The sequence below is a fragment of the Heterocephalus glaber genome, unplaced genomic scaffold (genome assembly GCF_053883595.1).
Source record: "Heterocephalus glaber isolate CG9 unplaced genomic scaffold, H.glaber_assembly_v1.0 deba00001497, whole genome shotgun sequence".
Taxonomy (NCBI): domain Eukaryota; kingdom Metazoa; phylum Chordata; class Mammalia; order Rodentia; family Bathyergidae; genus Heterocephalus; species Heterocephalus glaber.
Genome location: NW_028258320.1, coordinates 69,106,874 through 69,128,205, shown reverse-complemented (window position 1 = coordinate 69,128,205; position 21,332 = coordinate 69,106,874). Strand labels below are relative to the sequence as shown.

Below are 21,332 nucleotides of genomic sequence, written 5' to 3'. Positions count from 1 at the left end.
AAAAAAAGACTTCTGCCCAGCCATCACTGTATTTCCCCCCTAGCTTTCTTATCTAATTCTTTCTTAATAATTATCTGCTTTCATCTTTTTTACTGTTTGTGACACTTTTTCAAGTTATATAGGAGTATATTTTAAGGATAGATGGCACCATTAAAGCCACTCTCCACTCTTTTCCTGTGGAAAGAACTTTTTAAAACAGTGAAATAAGGAATATAAAAATGCTACATGTAACATTTTGAAAAGCACACAGGTTTCTTGTGTAATGTTTAATTTTTTTCATCATTAATACTTGGCAAAGATAGTGAACTACACAAATGAAGTAGATTACTAAAAGGATAGATGCTTGTATAGATTCATCTGCTTCTCTGACTTTTAAAAAAAGTAGACCTTGTTTTTGATAGCTCTTTTAGGTTCAAAGCAAAATTGAGCAGAAGGTGCAGTAACTTTTGCCCCTACACATGCAGAGCCTCCCTCATTATCAACATCTCCTACCAGAGTGGTGCATTTGTCAAAGTTGATGAACTGATATGAGTACATTATTATTATCCTAAGTTGTAGTTTACATTAGAGCTCACTTTTTTTTTATTTTAGAGCTCACTGTTGATGTTGTACATTCAGTGAGTTTGGACAAATACATGATGATATGTATCCATCATTATAGTATCATACAGAATAGTTTCTCTAAGCTAAAAATCTCTTGTGCTCTGTGTTTTTTTTTCTTTCTTGAACCCCTGGTTACCATTGATCTTTTTACTGTCTCCATAGTGTTACCTTTCTCCAAACGTTGTATATAGTCATGTACTGATTAACAATGGGGATATATTCTGAGAAATGTGTTGGTAGCCAGTTTTGTTGTATGAGCATCATAGTGTGTACTTTCATAGATTAAAACAGCTACAATGTTACTAGGTGATATAAAGGTACCATAATTGTATATGTGGTCAGTTGACAGAAAAGTCAATATGTGGTGCATGACCGTAGTTGGAATGGTAGTCTGTAGCTTTTTGTAACTAGGTTCTTTTACTCAGCAGTAAGTGCTTAAATTTCTTCCATGTCATTTTATAGCTTGATAACTAATTTCCTCTTAGAACTGGATAATACTCCATTGTATAGATATGCCACACTTCATTTATTCAGGTACTGAATAACCTCTTGGTTGCTTCTGGTATTTTTCATTTAATAAAATTTATTTGAGTAAGTCACCTGAAAGAAAAGGGCAACTTTAAAAAGCAGTGATCTCTCAAACAAGGACATGAATGAGGACTTTAAAAAGACATCAAAAACAAAATATAAATTGAATTTATATTCATATATAAAGAATACAGTAGAACAGTAGTTTTCAAAGTGAACTCCAAGATATGGTGTTCACCCACCAACTCCCTTAGAGTGGCTCCAGGTTTCTATCTTCCATGTAACTTTCTGAATCACTGGGGTATTTGGTTGCAATCATCAGGAGTAGTTCTGGCTTACTTGAGCAGAAAAGGAAGTTATTAGAAAGTATGGAGGAGACCACTATCACTCAACATTCATTCTTTCTTTCCTTTTGGAAATAGAATTCAGTGAGCTTTAGCACAGCACATGCCTTATGCTATATACCAAATCTGTCTGCCTTGCAGCTAGCCTGGCTGTGATACCAAGTTTAAGTCAGTAGTATATGATGGAAATGCTGTATGCAAATATTAAATCACTCAGATCTTTTCTACTGGCTGGCAAATGGCAACAACTATATAACCAATAGCACTGGCCCCTTCATCTCTAGAATGTTTCATGAGGGAGAAATTCATTTTTACCTTACTGCAGCAATTTATTTTTGGTGCTATTAACCTGTTCCTTAACTAATCCAAAAGGATATTGAGTAGCTTACAAGTGAGCTAGGAGGGCTGGAAAAAGGAAGTTACAAAGGCTAGATCCATAGCAAAGATGAAGCCCTAGAAAAGTTTGATTAAAATATTCCTGTCACTGCCACTTGACCCCAGAATACAAGCAATGGCATCTTTACAGTTGATACTGTGTACTGCAGACATGGATGGTAAGAATTCCAAATGGCTTCCACATTTTTGCATCACTTCTGAAGATTCAAAGTCTTGCTTAGTAGCAGCTGCTTGGCTAAAGCTACATTTCGTCCATACTTTGAGGGATAGAAATGTAGAATTTAACTTGTTTCTGAACAAAATTCACACAATAAGAATTTTTCTTAGGAAAGAAGTTTAAATGATTAGGATCCCTGAACAAGTAAAAAAAATCAAAATAAATTAATTTAACAGTATGGATAGTTGCCATAACTGACAAGGAATGGGCTAGTTTTCTCTTGTTTACTCCAAAAAACATTGCAATGTGGAATAGATACTGGGAATAGACAGATAAATAGGATAACAAGCAGGCTTCAAGGATATGATTTCTATCCTAATTCATTACAACAAAAATTTTTCCTGTTATGTAGAGATGCAATACAGTTTACCATCTTTTATATATAAGACCATTGCTTAACCATTATCAAATTGTCCCTGTTCCTGTTCAGTTCTAGTCTTTAATCTTTGTAATGTTTTTAATCCTCTTAAACAGTTTTTGTGCTTTCATTCTTCCTTTTCATTTCAATTTAGGCATAGTTGTCATATAAGATTGAAATAGGCTTGTTTTTTTTTTTAAAGTTGGTTTTAATGTTGATTAAAAGATAGGCTCTAAATATCTAAGATATCTAATTTTATAGTTTTGTTGTACATTACTTCTGATCTTTATTTAAATTCATATTTTATTTTTACCTTTTGTCCCTATTTCAAGACCTTTGTTGTTTTTGAACTTCTTCCTGCAATATCCTCATCCCATTAATGTTCTAAGATTAGATTCTGCTGCTGTCACAGGACTGACTCTACCTTTTTAATTATAGAACTTGCTACAATTTAAGTTGTGTTGGTGTGATTTTTCCTTGTTTTTTCTCCTTGAATATAAACTTTATGGAGTTAAGAATGATATTTGGATCAACTTTTTGTACCCAGAAATTAATATAGTAGGAAAAAATTAATTTGTCCTCTGATATGTAGTAGGCATTCCCATTTCGGTTTTTTTTGTGTAATTGAATAAATTGGACATGTGTTAATTGGCTAGTCAAATAATAAATGGACATTTAGTTATAGATATTTTGGAAGAGTAATACTGCAATAAATTATGTAATTTATTTGATGCATAAAACCTAATTTTAAATATTGAGATAAATAGTTGAATTTGAGCATTAAATTTTTTTTTTATTCAAGTTTTGGTTCTTAGATTCTTGATCATTTTTTTCAGTCCTTTGGCTTTAGATTTTAACATTTGCCTTTGGGTGGCAGTATTTACTACTAGAAAAAGCACTTAAACTATGTTTATTCAAGTTGTAAAAATTTGATAATTTTTTTCAATTTAAAAAATGCAGAATCCTTTAAACTCATATTTTACACTCAGTATTTTTGGTTTAGTCATATAAAATATCAGGATGTAATTACTTTTTTTAGAATAATATATAGATATACATGTGTTTATAGGACGGTTGGAAGAAATTCACAAAGTAGCTTACATTTCCCTTTAGAAATTTAATAGTAATGAACATGGTTTTAATATTTTATTTAATGTTGTACAGAGATAAGTGACAGGTTATAAATTTGATTAAATTTTTCCAACCTGACAAACATAGCAGATCTGACTTTTTGTAAGAGCCAATAAAATTTTTATTCTTAAGCTACTTGAAAAATTGATCAAACAGAAAGTAGCACTAAGAATGTATATGATGCAACATTTATTCATGAATTCTTTTGGTTTTGTTTACTCATGAATGGAGCAATTTTGTAAACTTCTGTTAAGTTCTAGGCACTGATAAGTCCTGGGGATACTTTATAGAACAAAGAAGATGAAGATCTTAATGGAATTTATATTTAAGCTAGAAGAGACAGACCATAAATAAACATATAATATGTTAGAAGGTGATAAGCACAATAGAAAACTAAAGTAGAACACAAAAAGAGGGATGGATAGATTTGAAGATTAAGTTTTAAATAAAATGGTCAAGTTGGTTCTTATTGAGAAGGCTATACCCTCAACCCTAAGGTTTTCATTTTGAACATGCTAAGTTTGGGATGATTATTACACATCCAGGTGGAAATGTCAAGCTTGAATTCATGAGAGATTGTGGGGCTAGAGACATAAATTTGAGTGGGATCAGAGTATAATTTTACTCTTAAGATTATAGAATAGCCTTTTCTTCTCAAAAATCTGACTCTTGGTAGCCTGTCCCTTAGTGCTTAACATTAGAACATTAGAAATTAATTTATGCTTTTTGAATTATTAAACTTAGTATGTAGAGAAGGTAGCATATTACATCTTTACCATATTAAATCTTCATGAAAATTCATTATTATGTGTATTAGTTTATTGTACCTTTTTGTTAGTTTATTTTAGCTTAGATATGCTAGCTTGAGGCCATTCCCATATTGATTAATAGAATTTGTTCTGGGATGTTGCATGAGGGACCAGATTCTGAAGTGATAGAAAATTTTTCATGTACCTATTTTTATTAAAAGAATCTTGACTGACCATTAATATAGATATCAATATTAGATTTTTAATCAATAGGGAAGTCTTTACATGTACAAAGACTATAGTTATTGAATATTAGTAAAATTATAGTTATTTAACTAGTTAAATTAATACTTAGTTTATTATTTTATATTTTTAATCACTGCTTACAGAATACTAAAAACAAGACATTTAATTTCCTTAAACTTTTAAATTATATTTATAAAACTTATTATACTTTTAAACCTATTAATTTAGAATATGATAAAGACAATCTGGAGAGTTTGTCTATAGACCATTCCTTCTAATACCTCATTGTTGGGAATTACATAACTAGTAACAGGAAGAAATTTTGATTGCTATTTTCTTTTGTGTAGAAAATTAGGTACTTTATATTACAAAGTAGAATTTAAAGTATTTCTAGAATACCATTTTCTGTATTAAATAACAGTACTTTGTTGAAATTAATTAAATTACTAGTATTAGTTTCCTTTAAATGCTGTAACAGATTACCACAAATTTGTTTTCTTTCTTTTTTTTTGGTACTAGGGATCGAACTCGGGACCATGCGCTTGCGAGGCAGGCAGTGGAACCACTGAGCTAAATCCCCAGCCCACAAATTTGTTTTCTTTTAAGAACATACACTTATTAATCTCTTACTATTCTGGAGATTAGAAGTCTGAAAGCAGTTTCATTGGACCAAAATCAAGGTCATGGCGGGGCCTCACTTCCTCTGAAGGCTGAAGGAGAGAATTTATTTCTTTGACTACTCCAGCTCCTAGAGCTGCATTCCCAACATTCTTAGGCCCCTTGTCTGTGACTCCATCTTTCAGTCCAACAATGTAGCATCATTGGTCACATTGCTTTCTTCTTCTGTAGTCAGATATCCCTCTTTTATTGGAACACCTGTAATTACATTTAGAGCCCATTTAAGATAATCTCAATCTCAAAATAAAAAGTTGATACTAATAGATATTGTGCTTAGAAGTAATGCCTAATATAATGCTAATATTTTATAATGTAGTTATATTTGTGATCTAATTTCTCTTCAGTTAGATGCTAGTGAACTGTTTCAGAAAGGACCGGTTAGTAAGTATTTTTGACTTTAAAAGTCATCTGGTCTCTGTTGCAGCTACCTAACTGCTGTTTTAGTGCAAAAGCAGCTATAGACAATACTTACCTGAATGTGAATGGCTGTGTTTTAATGAAACTATTTCCACAGATAAGCAGTGAGGTAGAATTAGAGTTAAATGATTTCTAAATGATTTAGAATTATAGTTAAAATTTCTTTTTTAAAGAAATAGATTCCTTCACCAAGGATTAGTTTCTAGTCTTTACTCAGAAATCATAGTTTTCCATATCTGATTTAAAAAGATTATCTTTTCATTGAAGATTTAATCTAAGATACTTTCTAGTTCTTCCCTGAAAAATACAGACCAATATAATGTAGGCATTGAAAACAATCTTGAAGATGAATGAATAAGTGAAAACTGTATGACCAAATATTTCTCAATTGGAATATGCTTGGAAGTTTAAACATTTTGTGATTCAATGATAATCAAAAAATTTTCAGCTACTTGATTGCAATGCCAGCATCTGTATTAACTATTAGGTTGGGATCAAGAGATCTCTTTTATTATGTAGGCTAAAAAGAATACAACTAAATATCTTAACACTTTTGTAACAAATGAGGGATAAATATATGCTGTATTATATGAATTTAAATGTTTGTAAAAAGTAGAGGAAAAAAATATTGAGAGAATTATGTTGTCAAAATAATATAGGTTTGCTAAACTTTTGTAAAGAAAAGGTATTGTAACAGGATTAGTTTTACTTTTAACTTGGGACCAGTTATTTAGATGGAGCAAAAACCAGACATCATATTAAGTGGGTGTACCTTGAAGTTATTGCAGGTTCGGTCCTAGGCTATACAGTAAAGTGAATATTATAATAAAGTGAGTCACACTAATGTTTTGGTTTTCCAGTGTACTTAAAAGTTATGATTATATTATATGTAGTCTGTTAAATGTGCAATAGCATTATATCTAAAAATGTAGTTACCTTAATTAAAAATACTTTATTGGTGAAAAATGCTACCGATCATGTGAACCTTTAGAGAGTTGTAATCTTTTTTTCTGGTAGAGGGTCTTGCCTTGATGTTGATTTCTGCTGACTGATCAGAGTGGTATTTATTGAAGGTGGAGGTGAGTGTGGCAAATTCTTCATATAAGACATCAATGCATTTGCCGTATTTATTGACTCTTCCTTTCATGAAAGATTGCTCTTTTGTGATACTGTTTAATAGCATTTAGCCACAGAACTTAAATTGGTATCAATTTGCTCAAATTCTGGCATTGCTTTATCAACTAAGTTTATCTAACATTCTAAATAATTTCAACAGTGTTTACAGTATTTTTAGCAAGAGTAGATCCCATATCTAGAAATCATTTTCTGCCTGGGTGTGGTAGTGCATGCCTGTAATCCCAGCACTCAGGGAGGCTGAGTCAAGAGAACTGCAAGGTTGAGCCCAGCTTGGGCAGTTGAGGACTAGCAAGACCCTGTCTCCAAGTAAGAAATGAGAAAAGGGGTGGGGATGTAGTTCAGTGCAAAGCCCCTGCCCCCACAATTTCTTTTTCTTTGCTCATCAATAAGAAGCAGTTCCTCAGAGTTTTGTCATGAGATTGCACCAATTCAGCTTACATCTTCAGGCTGCACTTCTAATTCTAGTTCTCTTTTTATTTCTACCCCATTTGCAGTTATTTACTGTATGAAGTCTTTAACCTCTCAAAATCATCCATGAGGGTTGAAATCAACTTTTTCCGAACTTTAAAAAAATGTTGATAATTTGACCTCTCCATAAATTGCAAATATTCCTAATGTCATTCTGAGTGGGGAATTCTTTCCAGAAAGTTTCCTATTTACTTTGCCCAGATCAGTGAGAGGAATTACTACTGATAGCGGCTATAACCTTATAAAATATATTTCTTTAATAATAATAGTTTAAGTTGAAATTAGTCCTGGAGTCTTGGGCTGCAGAATGACTGTTGTATTAGCGGGCCTGAAAACAATATTGATTTTGTATGTATCCATCAGAGCTCTTGGATGACTAGGTATATTTTCAAAAAGGGCTGATATTTTGAAAGGAACCTTTTTCTTTGAACAGTAGATCTCAACCTTGGGTTTAAAATATTCAGCAAACCATGTTGTAAACTAGTTTGCTGTTATTCCGTCTTCATTTTTTCTTTTATAAAGTGCAGGCAGAGTATTTTAGAGTAATTCTTCAAGGCTCTAGGATTTTTGAAGCAAACACTTCTTCAGGGCCCTAGGATTTTTGAAATGATAAAAGAGCACAAACTTAAAATCAACGGCTGCATTACCCCCTAATGAGAGAATCAACCTATCCTTTGAGGTTTTGAAGCTAGATAATGACTTCTCTCCTTTTTAGCCATGAAAGTCATAGATGACATCTTTCAGTATAAGGGTATTAGATCTATACTGAAAATCCATTGTTTGGTATCATCACCTACATCAATGAATTTACCAGCTTCTGCATTAGTACTTGCTACTTCTTACACTGTTACTAGACATGGGTTCTTTCCTTAAACTTCATCTACTATCCTCAGCTAGCTGCAGTCTTTTCTTCTGCAGCTCCCACACCTCTGTTCTTCATAGAATTGAACAGAGTTAAGGCCTTGCTCTGGATTAATTTTGGTTTAAAGGAAAGTTGAGCATTATTTGATATTCTGTTCAAGCCTCTAAAACTTTATCCATACCAGCAATAAGGCTATTTTACTTTCTTATCATTTGTATATTCACTCAAGCAGCAGTTTTAATTTCCTTCAAGAGCTTTTCCTTTGTATTCACAACTTGACTGTTTCTTTCATAAGTCTAGCTTTCAGCCCACCCTGGCTTTGACATGCCTTTCTCAAGTTAATCAGTTCCAGCTTTTGATTTAAAGTGAGAGACATTCCTTTCACTTAAACATTTAAGAGGCCATTGTAGGGTTACTAATTGGCTTAATTTTGATGTTGTGTGTCTCTGGGAGTAGAGATGCCCAAGGAGGGAGGGAGATGGAGTGATGGTGGTTGGTAGAACCTTTAGAACACACACAACATTTCTCATTTAAGTTTGGTGATCAATATGGGTGTGGTGTATGGGACCCCAAAACAATGACATATAATAGAAATATTAAACATCACTGAATACAGATTACCATAAGAGAAGTAATAATAATAGTGAAAAGTTTGAAATATTGCAATTATTACCAAAAGAGACACAGAGACATGAGAGGAGCACATGGGGTTGAAAATGCTACTGCCACAAACTGGCTTCATTCGTAGTGCTGATCTTCAATTTGTAAAAAAAATACAGTATTTGTGAAGTGCAGTACAATGAAGTGTAGTAAAACAAAGTATACCTGTGTTAATTTTATTAGATTTATGTTTGTTGACAATTTACAAAGTTATGTTAGTTTTGTACTTGTAGGAGAATTTTAAGCATGAAGAGTTTATTTCTACTATTTGAGCATATTTTAGTTTCATCAGAATTGAGATAATTTGTGAGCCCTCACATTTGGCGAAAAAATGTTTGCCTTTAGAAACATTCTTCCTGTGCTTATGTTTGAGAAACACTGATCTAGGCTGATTGACATTTTACAGGTGAGGAAAGCAAGTCTCATGAGTAACATCATGAGTATGGATAAAGCTGTGTTTTGAACTTCATAGTTTTGAAATTATTCTGGACTAATTAACAGTTTTTCATTATATATAAATTCATTTTTAAAAACATGTAAGTCTTCCTATTTTGGTTGTTCTTCATAATGATGCTAACAAAAACAATCTTTACTTTTTTTTTTTGGTACTGGGGATCGAACTTGGGTCCTTGCGCTTGCACAGCAGGCGGCGAAACCACTGACCTAAATCCCTGGCCAATCTTTATTTTTATATTTGTTTAATAGCTTATAATTTGGAAATGCTTTTATTTCCACTGTTTTTGTTTTGTTTGTGGTGCTGGAGATCAAACCTACATCCTCATATGTGCTAGGCAAGTTCTTTACCCTTGAGCCACATTCAGAGCCCTCTATGGTTTAAAAAAAAAATTTATAACAACCCTTAGAAATTGATTATTTCTATTTTCTACATGAAGGCGTGAGGATGGGAGATAGAAACAGATTTACTCAAGGTCACATTTTCTATCAAGTGACAGAACTGGAACTTGAATACATTGTTTTCAATTTTAATGTTCTAGTAGGATACTAAAGTTTTTATCTGAAATTTTACATTATTTAAGTAATTTTTAAAATGGTATTTATTCAAGTCTGATGATTGTCCTGCCCTGGCATTGTATCTACTGTTTTCTTGCAAGTTACATTTAGACTGTTTATTATTTGTGTTACATTTATTAGTAAGATGAACATTAGATTCTTAAATTTTTGATTCCATGCAGTTTGTTTCTGTAATCTAAGGGTTTTGTTTAATCCAGTATGTTGTTTACTTTTTTTAATAGGTCCTGACTGCTCTTTGAATGTTCCATCTACCGAGTCTTACTGGATTCTACCGAATGTTAAGCCCTTCAGTCCTTCAGTAGGTCGAGCTTCACACAAAGCAGTTTTACATGGGAAATTTATGTGGGTGATTGGTGGATATACTTTTAACTACAGTTCTTTTCAAATGGTCCTAAAGTAAGTATTTATTTTCATATCTTCATAGCCTATATTTTTAGAATTCGATTTTCTTGTGTTAAAAAGTTGGGTTTTTTTTGGTATCGGGGATCGAACTTGGAACCTTGTGCTTGCAAGGCAGGCACTGGAACCACTGACCTAAATCCCTGGCCCCAAAAGTTGTTATTTTTATAATAATATCTGTTTGCTAAATGGGATTCATTTGGGAATATCTACTCAATTTATCCATGATCAATTATTTGTCATTGTATGTACATTTGTGTAGAAATTTCCTTACCTCTCCAGGATGCTTTAATAAATAAATTCTAGGTAAGAAAGTATTAACTTTACATAAAGTCCTGTGTTTATATCTATGTTTGGCATAAGAAATCCCGTCACCTTTTACATTTTCAGAATGAGGTGTAATTGTATATGTGCTGCTGAAGCGAGCACGAGGTGTAATTGTATATATAAAATACTTTCGGTTTTTTGTGAAAATTAAGCTTTTGATTTATTGAAAAAGAATATGTATATTAGATAATTAATGACATTAGAAAATATAAATAAAGTGCATATTTATACTTATATTTCTAAGATTATATCATTATAAACTGTGAACCATCAGATTAGAAGTAAATTTATTGTTTTCTCAGGTTAGAGAATTTTTTCATCATTCTGAAAGTAGTTCAGATATAGGTAAGGATATTTAAACAGCATTTAGAAATGATAATATCACTGATCACTTTATTCATCTTCTGGAGTAGAATTTATTTTTAAGGAGCCCATGCATGCTAGCCATGCACTCTGCCACTGAGCTACATCCATAGCCCTAAAGTAGAATTTAGTTGGAGTGTAGATGTTACACTTTAAGATAATCATTCAGTAAATAATACAAAAGTTTTCCGTATTAATGTTGGTTAAATTAGAAAGAGAATTATCTTGCGGAATGTATACACATTAACATTAGTGAAAATTAACATGCAACATAGGCATGACTATTATTTATTTATGGGTTTTTTTGGGTACGGGGATCGAACTCAGGACATTGTACTTGCAAAGCAGGCAGTGGCATCACTGAGCTAAATCCCCAGCCCATTTGTATTTGTTTTTTGAGACAAGGTCTCACTATGTAGTTCAAGCTGGCTTTGAACTCATTATGTAGCCCAGGTGGGCCTTGAACTCACAATGATCCTCCTGCCTCGGTATTGCAAGGGCTGGGATTACAGGTGTGTGCCACCATGCTCGCCTTGAACACTTACTATATCCTTGGTACCTGGGATATATCAGTGAGTGTAACAAATTTCCTTGTTGTAGTTAGTGAAGAAAAACTGGCAATGAAAAAATGAGTATGCTTACCAAAGTAATTTATATATGTACACATTTATACATACATAGGTAAATACATAGGCAGGTAAAGCAGGGATGTGTAAGTAAAAGAGTGAAAGAAGAGGGTCACAGTTAGGAATGCAGTCGACAAAGCAGGGCTATTTATGAGAAAGGTAAAGACTAAGCAGAAACTCGAAGGAGGTCAGGCCATTGGCACTGCTGTAATCTGTAGGTACAGAAAAGAGCCAGACCAGTGAATGCCTCAAGGTAGGAGTGTTTTTAAGGTATACAAGTAGCAACAAGGAGGCCCATCTGTTTGTATAGAACATATAAAAGGGAAGCATGAAATCAGAGGGATAATAGAGGAGGAAGACAGATCATGTAGGATGTTACAGATCTTTTGAGTCAGGGAGGGTTTTGAATATGCTTTGACTAATATTTCAGAAGAGTCACTGTGGCCACTCTGTTGAGAATATATGGGGTTGAGAGGAAGGGTAGAAACAGTGATTGAGTTAGAATGAGTTTTAGCTGGAGAAGACCAAAAACTGAATCTTAGACACTGTATCACTAGGATGTTGGGTAGAAGAGGAGAAAGTAGGAAAGGACTGAAAAGGAGTGACCAGTGAGGTAGGAAAACCAAAAGCATGCAGTGTCTTCACAGGCAAGGGAAGAGAATATATGAGGATTAAAAGGTGGCTAACAACACTAAATGCTGATGATTAACTATGTCAAGGAAATGAAGACCAAAAAGTGGCCATGGATTTAATAAGAGGAAGTTGAACTTAACAAAAACAGGTTTACTGTAGTGGTAGGGTTAAAAGACTGACTAGAGTTAGTTTAAGATAATGGAAAGATTGGTATGGGTGGGGACTATAAAGAAATTGGCAGTGAAGAATAGGGTAGTAGCTTGAAGGTGGAGTGAGGTCAAAAGTTTTTAAAAAATATGTTTGCGTCCTGGTGACAGTTATCTAGTTAGACAGAAAATGGTGATGTAGGATAGAGACAGGAGGACTACTGGAGTGCTGTGGGATCCAGTGCTGAAAGGTTATGTATAGCAGGCATCAGCAAACTAGAGTTGGGGCCCAGGTTCTGAGAACTAAGAATTTTTTTTGTTTGTATTTTTTTAATGAGTTATGAAACAAAGAGGAAGACTGAAACCAATATGGCTGGCAAAGCCTAAAATATTTCCTGTCTGGCCCTTTACAGAAATAGTGTACTGAGTCCTAGTTTATGGTAACTTGGTGGAAAGCATTATGTTGGCTGCAGATACCTGGGAGGTAGGTAGATTTAGTGGTGTGAGTCTGTGGAAGTTATATTCTGACTATATTTTGTCATCTGTATCATACACATCTGTCTTGTAACTCTAAGCTAGGAAATGTTAAGCAATGCTGAAAACCATTTTGGTAACTCACATGTCTTGTGAAGGGGCAGTTTCTTACCTTTCCTAATGAACTGGAGGAAGAAAGAGAAATAGGACAATTGATAGTGAGCTTCTTAAAATAGTACTCTTGTTTTATTAAAAACTTTTTTTATTAGTACATGTTTGCTGTACATAGTGATCACACTCATCATCGGCGATTTGTACGTGTGTATAACGCATCTTAGTTCTTTTGACCTCCTTCCCCTCTCCTCCCTCCAAACCTTCTTTCCCTTCCCATACACAAAAGCTCTATTTCCATTTTTATCTTTCGATTCTTTTTTCTTTAAATCTCTTTTCCTTTCCTTCCCCCTCACTCCCCCGTCTCCTATTTCTTTTCCCATTTAAACAGATTTTTCCTACTACTAAAATCTGTCCTCTGTTTTGCTCCTTATTTATACTCCTGTGTTAGTACTCTATTTCTTGCCTGGTTTTATACTCTCATATGTTTTAGCAAATTAAGATTTGGGGGTATAGTGCTAGTTCAATTGGAATGCTATTAACTAAGCATTTGAGATCCATACTTTAGAACTTCTGTTTTCGTATGTAAGACCAGTCGAAAAAATTAGTTATTTTTGTATCCATAATCCAAGAATAACTTATTTTTATACTATTGGACTTATTTTGCTTAATTTAAAAAATTATCAGTAAATAAGTCATTTTTTTTACAGGAAATAATATATTTCTTGGTTAGTTTATATAATGCTAAACTAATTGTGTGAAGAAGAAACATGAATACTTAAAGCAAATGGTTATTGTAAAAATGGAAAGAATTTTCATTCATTTCCAAGAAAAGCTGTTTTTTTCAAACTTAAAAATACAGAGGAGCTCACTATTTTTTAGGTTAACTAATTGATTGAAGCCAATTAAGCAAATTAATTCTAGTACTAATGTCCTACCCCAGTTCATGTAAATTATCCACTAAGGAATTGAATCCTAATTTATTAGAGTTGGTACTTGACTGAATGCTTAGTAAAACTTTCTAATATTGTGTATGAAATTATTAGTTTATTAGTTATAATTCTTTTCAAATTTAGTGAGAATTTGTATACAAGAAGAAAAGCATATGAAATTAAGAAAATGAATCTTAGCTTATGAAGTTCTTTTCTTGCTTTTAGTTATAATTTAGAAAGCAGTATATGGAATGTAGGAACTCTATCGAGAGGACCTCTCCAAAGATATGGACATTCTCTTGCTTTGTATCAGGTATGACTTCTGCTTTTGTAATTTTCGTCAGTTTTTTTTAAAGAGTTTACCTTAGAGGGAAATTACTAAATCTCAGATTTCTTTCAAACACTTAATGAGAACAATAAATAATTATGAATCACAATAATGAGATATATGAGCTATTTTATCAAGAGTGGGTTTAGTGGGTTGTAGTACAATTGCCCTTTAGACATGTAAATAAAGAGAGTGTGACTTTTTGTCAGTTTAAATCTAGTCATTAGTCACTTTTTAAAAATTATGTTAATTACACATAACATAGAATTTACTTTTTTTTGGTACCAAGGATTGAACTCGGGACCTTGTGGTTGCAAGGCAGGCAGCAGCACCACTGAGCTAAATCCCCAGCCCTTGGAATTTACTGTTTTAACTATTTTTAAGTGTACAGTTCACTGGCAGTCACATTGTGCAACCATCATCGTCATTTCCAGAACTATTTTCATCTTGCAAAACTGAAGCAAAATTTTCATTTTTCCCTTCCTTAATTCTTGGAAACTTATCAATCTGCTTTCTGTCTCTGAATTTGACTACTCTAGGTACATCAAATGAATGGAATCCTGCAGGATTTGTCTTTGTGACTGGCTTGCTTCCCTTAGTATAATGGTTTCAAAATTCATCTTGAAAAAAAAAAAAGATTCATCCTGACTGTAGTATGTGTCAAGAATTCCCAGGGCTGGGGATTTAGCTCAGCGGCACTGTACCTGCCTTGCAAGTGCAAGGTCCTGAGTTCAATCCCGGGTACAAAAAAAAGAGAATTCCCTTCCTTTTTGAGGCTGAATAATATTAAATTATATGTATATACCATTTTTGCAAATCCATCCATTTGTTGATGGACACTTACATTGCATCCCCTTTTGGCCATTGTAAATAATGTTTCTATGAAAAGTGTGTACAGCTACTGGTTTGATTCTTTCAGTTCTTCTGGGTGTATACTCGAGAGTTGAATTGCTGGATCATATGTAAATCTGTTTAATGCTTTGAGGAACTTCCATACTGTTTTTCCACAGTGGCTGCGCTATTTTATATCCCTGCCAGCAGCACACATGGGTTCCAGTTTGTTCACAGCCTTGCCAACACTTAATGTTTTGTGTTTTTGCTTTCCAACAATAGGTCTAATGTGTGTGAAGTATTATCTCTTTGTGATTTTGATTTGAATTTATCTAGTGATTAGTGTTGTATAGTTTTAAGTACTTATTGGCCACTGGTATATCTTCTTTTGAGAAATAGCTGTTCAAGCCTTTTGCCATTTTTGAATTAGCCTATGTTTTTATTAAGCAACAGTTCTTTTTTTAAAAATTAATTTTATTGGTACATTTTAGGTATACAATATAATGACATTCATCCTTGGATATTTACACCTTTACATAATCTCACTTGGTTCTTATTTTTTCATCATTCCCCTGCCCTCCTTTTAACATCTCCATCCCTCCCTATTTACAAAGATTTTGTTTCCATTTTTTCATTTTCTCATATCCTATTTCCTTCTTTCCTTTCCCCTACCCCTCCTACTACCCCTTCCCCTTTGCCCCTTTTCTTCCTATTTCACATTACCTATTATACCTTTTAGTCCTTATTTACACTTTCAGTTTCTCACACTAGAGAAACTAGTCGGTATTTACACATGTGTGTCCTATTTATTTCACTTAAGAGTATCACCTCAATGTGCATCCATTTAGCTATAAATGTCTCTTAATTTCTCTTTTTTATGGCTGAGTAGTACTCCATTTTATAAAAAAACACATTTTCTTTATCCAGTTTCCAGTTGATGGGCATTTGGGCTGTTTCCAAGTTTTGGCTATTACAAGCTGTGTTGCTATGAACATGGGTGCACATATATCACTGTGGTATGATTCTTTTAATTCTTTGGGGAAGATACCCAGCAGGGGAATAAGTGGGTCAAATGGGACTTCCAGTCCTAGTTCTTTGAGGTATCTCCATGCTGATTTCCACAGTGGTTGCACCAGTCTGCACTTCCACCAGCAGTTGAGCAGTGTTCCTCTTTCCCCACAGTCCCACCAGCATTTGTTACTGGTTGATTTCATGATAGCAGCCATTCTTTCTGGAGTGAGGTGGAACCTCAGCCTTGTTTTCATTTGCATTTCTTGAATGACCAGTGATGTGGAACATTTTTTCATGTATTTATTTGCTATTTCTACTTCTTTGTCTGAGAAATGTCTGTTCATTTCAGATGCCCATTTTCGGACTGGGTCTTTAAATTTGGGAGGTCTGATTTTTTTTAAGTTCTTTATAGATTCTAGATAGTAGACCTTTGTCTGAGGAACAGCAGGTGAAGATTTTTTCCCACATTGAGGGTTGTCTCTTCACTCTGTTGGTGGTTTCTCTTGCTGTGCAGAAGCTTTTTAGTAAGAAGAGATCCCACTTGTTGCTTGTTTGTGCTAGTTCATGGGCAACTGAGGTTTTGTTCATAAAATCTTTTCCTACATCAGTGCCTTCAAGAGTTCTAACTAACCTCTGTTCCAGCCAGTTCAGCATTTCTATTTTAATATTTAGATCTTTAATCCATTTTGATTTTAGTTGAGTGCATGATGAGAGATATAGGTCTAGTTTTAGTCTTTGGCAAGTTGAAACCCAGTTTCTCCGGCACCATTTATTAAAGAGGCTGTCTTTCCTCCAGTGAGGGTGTTTGGCTCCTTTGTCAAAGATGAGGTGGCTGAGTGTGTCTGGCATTGTTTCTGCATCTTCTAATCTGTTCCACTGGTACTCAGGTCTGTTTCTTTGCAGGTACTGTGCTGTTTTTATCACAGTAGCTTTGTGGTATAGTTTCAAGTTGTGGGTTGTAATATCCCCTGCCATGTCTCTGTTGCCTAGAATTGCTTTTGCTATTCTGGGTCTCTTCTTGTTCCAAATGAATTTTTGGATTGTTTTCTCAAGGTCCATGAAGTATGCTGCTGGGATTTCAATTGGGATTGCATTGAATCTATGTAGCAGTTTTGAAAGTATGGCCATTTTCACTATGTTGAACCTTCCTACCCAGGAGCAAGGGTTGTCTTTTCATTTTCTGGTATCGTCTTCAATCTCTCTTTTCAGAGTGCTATAGTTTTCAGAGAAGAGGTCTTTTATTTCTTTTGTTAGGTTGATTCCTAGGTATTTCAGTGTTTTGGATGCTATTGTAAAAGGAATTGCTTGGCCTAGTTCTCTCTCAGTGAGTCTGTTTGTGTAGAGGAAAGCTATTGATTTTTGTGTGTTGACCTTGTATCCAGCTACTTGACTGAATTTGGTTACTAAGTCTAGAAGACTTTTGGTGGAGTTCTTGGGGTCTTCTATATAGAGTATCATGTCATCTGCAAATAATGACAGTTTGACTTCTTCATTTCCTATCTTTATTCCTTTTATTTCTTTCCCTTGTCCAATTGCTATGGTTAATGTTTCCAAAACTATATTAAACAAGAGTGGTGATAGTGGACATCCTTGTCTTGTTCCTGATTTTAGCGTGAAGGATTTCAGTTTTTGACCATTTAGCATGATATTCGCTGTTGGTTTTTCATGGATGGCTTTTATCAGATTGAAGTAGAGACTGTTTATTCCAATTTTTTGTAGGATTTTAAAAATCATAAATGTGTGTTGGATTTTATTGAATGCTTTTTCTGCATCTATTGAGATGATCATATGGTTTTTGTCCTTGGCTCTATTGACATAATGTATTCCATTTATTGATTTGCATATGTTGAACCATCCCGGCATCCCTGGGATGAATCACACTTGGTCAAGGTGTATGATCTTCTTGATGATCTTCTGCATTCTATTTGCCGGTATCTTATTAATTATATTTGCATCTGTGTTCATTAGTGAGATTGGCCTATAGTTCTCTTTTTCAGTTGGGTCTTTCTCTGGTTTGGGGATCAAAGTGATGCTGGTTTCCAGGAATGAATACGGGAGTATTGCTTCCCTTTCAATTTTATTGAAGAGTTTAAACAGTAGTGGCTGTAGTTCCTCTCTAAATGTCTTGTAGAATTCAGCAGTGAAGCCATCAGGACCTGGGCTTTTCTTCATTGGTAAGTTTTTAATTACATTTTCAATTTCGCTGATTGATATTGGGTTGTTTATAATTTTTAGGTCTTCTTCCTTTAATTTTGGTAATTCATATGTATCTAGAAATCTGTCCATTTCTTCAGTGTTTTCCACCTTATTGGCATATAGGTTCTCACAGTAGTTATTGATGATTCTCTGGATTTCTGCTGGGTCTGTTGTAATTTCATTCTTTTCATTCCTCAATGCTTGTATTTGGGCCTTTTCTTTCCTTTTTCTGATAAGGTTGGCTAAGGATTTGTCAATTTTGTTTATTTTTTTGAAGAACCGACTCTTGGCTTCATTGACTTTTTGTATCATTCTCTTAGTCTCCATTGCATTGATTTCTGCTTTGGTCTTTATAATTTCCTCCCTTGTATGAGCTTTAGGTTTGTCCTGCTCTTCTTTTTCTAGAAGCTTGAGGTTCAGCATCAGGTTATTTAATTGGGCTTGCTCTATTTTCCTAATATGAGTAGTCACTGCTATGAATTTCCCTCATAAGACTGCTTTCATTGTGTCCATAGATTCTGGTATGTTGTATTGTCATTGTCATTTAATTGAAGGAACTGTCCAATTTCTTCTTTAATTTCCTCTGTGACCCATTGGTTATTTAGAAGTGTGTTGTTCAATTTCCATGCGTGTATGAAATTCTTGTGGTTTCTTTTGCTATTGATCTCCAATTTCATCACACACTATGATCTGATAATTACAGGGGATAGCTTCAGTTCCTTTGCACTTACTTAAACATGTTCTATGAGCGAGTATGTGGTCTGTCTTGGAGAACAACCCATGTGCAGCTGAAAAGAATGTGTATTCTGATTTTGTGTGTTGGAACACTGTAAACATCTGTTAAGTTCATTTGTTCAAGAGTTTGTTTGAGTTCTAGTATTTCGTTGCTCATTTTTTGTCTAGTTGATCTATCTATTTGTGACAGTGGGGTCTTGAGGTCTCACACTACTATTTTATTAGTGCTTATTTGATTTTTCATGTCCATTAGTATGTGTTTTATATAGTTGGACGCAATAGTGTTTGGTGCATATATGTTTATGATTGTCATCTCTTCCTCTTGCATCGTTCCCTTTGTAAGGATGTAGTGTCCTTTGTCTTTCTTAATCAATGTTGGTTTGAAATCCATTTGATCTGCAAAGAGGATAGCTACTCCTGCTTTTTTTCAGGTTCCTGTTGCATGGAGTATTGTTTTTCACCCTTTAACTTTCAGTCTATGAGTTTCTTTTTGAATTAAGTGTGTTTCTTGTATGCAGCATATTTTTGGATCTTGCTTCTTGACCCATTCTGCCAGTGTGTTTCTTTTGATTGGTGAATTGAGACAATTAACATTGATGGTTATAAGTGATACATATTGACTTATCATTGTCATGACTTTTTCTTTTTGTTGGATTCTCCCCCTTTGCATTTAATTTCTTGTCGCATCCAATGGATTAATTCTACAGGGCTTTCTGGGCTTGTGATTCTTGTTGTCTTTTCCTAGGATATTGTCTAAAATTTTTTGGAGTGCTGGTTTGGCATTCATGAAGCTACTCAGTTGCTCTTTGTTGTGAAGGTACCTTATTTCTCCATTAATTTTGCAAGATAGTTTTGCAGGGTACATCAATCTGGGTTAGAGGCTGTTTTCCTTTAGGGCTTGAAATACATCACTCCAAGTTCTTCTTGCCTTGATGGTTTGTGTTGAGAAGTCTGCTGTGATTCTGATGGATTTTCCTTTCTAAGTGATTTGTTTCTTTTCTTTTTTTTTTTTTTTTTGGTACCGGGGATTGAACTCAGGACCTTGAGCTTGCAAAGCAGGCAGAGCAACCACTGAGCTAAATCCCCAGCCCTGTGATTTGTTTCTTTTCTCTAACTGCTTGTAGAATTTTGTTCTTCTGTTGGGCTTCTGGAATCTTAACTATTATTTGCCTATGTGTAGATTTTTTTTTTTGATCAAGCCTAGTTGGAGTCCTGTATGCCTCACTAATCTCTATGTCACGTTCTTTTCCCCTGCTTGGGAAGTTTTCTGCCATCACTTTTGTGAACATTTTTTCATGTCTGCACTGTCTCCTGTTTCTTCATTGACTCTGATCAGTCTTATGTTACTCTTCTTTGAATCGTCTAGCAGTTATTGGATTGATTTCTTGTGGTTCCTTACTATTTTAAAGAAATTTTTCTCTTCCTGGTCACTAATTGCAGTCTTATCTTCTGTATCTGAAATTCTGTCCTCACATTGGTTTTATTCTGCTGTGTAGACTTTCAGTAGAGTTTTTAGTCTCCCAGAAATCTGTTTCCATCTGTTTTATGGATTCTATTTGTTTCCTATGTTGGAATTCCATCATGTTCCTCAGATCCTGTATTTTTTTTTATCTGTCCTGTTTAGATTTATTAATCATGTCTTGCACTATGGGCACAATCTCTGCTGTTATGTGAGAAATTATTTCTGATTTCATTGTTTCCATATCCTCTTTTGTTGCCAGCTCAGGGAGTCCAGGTGGTTGAGTATCACAGTGTTCCATCTCCTTTCTCTTTGGGGTTGCTGTAGGTGATTTGGAAGTCTGGTTTTGAAATTTGTTTATGTGTCTTCTCATTTCAGCCAGGGGGTGGGGGTGGGGCGGTGTTCTGCTGGCACCTGCACGTGGCTCACCTCCTCCGCGCTGGGTTTAGTGGTAAGGTGACCTGGAAGGCTCCTCAGTGCTGGGCCCCCAACTTTTGTTTTGTTTGTTTGTTTTTCCAAGACTATTCTGGCTATTCGAGATCTCTTAACACTTCATGTTTCATATGAGTGATTAGTAAATATACATATGTATATTTCTTTATCTTGTTTTAGTTTTAGTTTTTTGTGTTATTTCTTTTTTGTAGCAGCTTGAGATATAATTGATAGCCATGTAATTCACTTTTTAAAAATTACACAATTCAGTGCTTTTAGTATATTGACAGAGCTGTGTCTCTTGCAGATTTTTGTAAGGTCTCATCATAGTTGTGTAATCAATTTTTGAACATTTTCATCTCTTCAGAAAGCAACTTGTAACATCCTCAGCCCTTTTAAAATTTTTATTTTGTGACAGGGTCTTGCTAAGCAGCTAGCTTACTCAGGCTGGGCTGGAACTTATGATCCTCCTGCCTCAGCATCCCAAAGTAGTGGGATTACAG

General features: G+C 34.3%; 1 protein-coding gene across 12 annotated transcripts in view; it reads left to right on the top strand.

Moving 5' to 3' along the window:
- Positions 1-21,332, top strand: part of Atrnl1 (attractin like 1) — an 833,568-nt gene that overhangs the window by 55,623 nt on the left and 756,613 nt on the right. For 10 of the 12 annotated variants that reach the window (XR_015440462.1, XM_087185263.1, XM_004838867.4 and 7 more), the window contains exons 6-7: positions 10,048-10,222; positions 14,063-14,150. Coding sequence is in view for 9 of the 12 variants with exons in the window: in XM_087185263.1 (XP_087041389.1) it covers positions 10,048-10,222; positions 14,063-14,150 (263 nt within the window). In the remaining 3 variants the exon portion in view is untranslated. Of the gene's footprint in view, positions 1-10,047; positions 10,223-14,062; positions 14,151-21,332 lie in introns of those variants that run through there. The other 2 variants (XM_087185265.1, XM_087185264.1) reach the window with 2 other exon arrangements.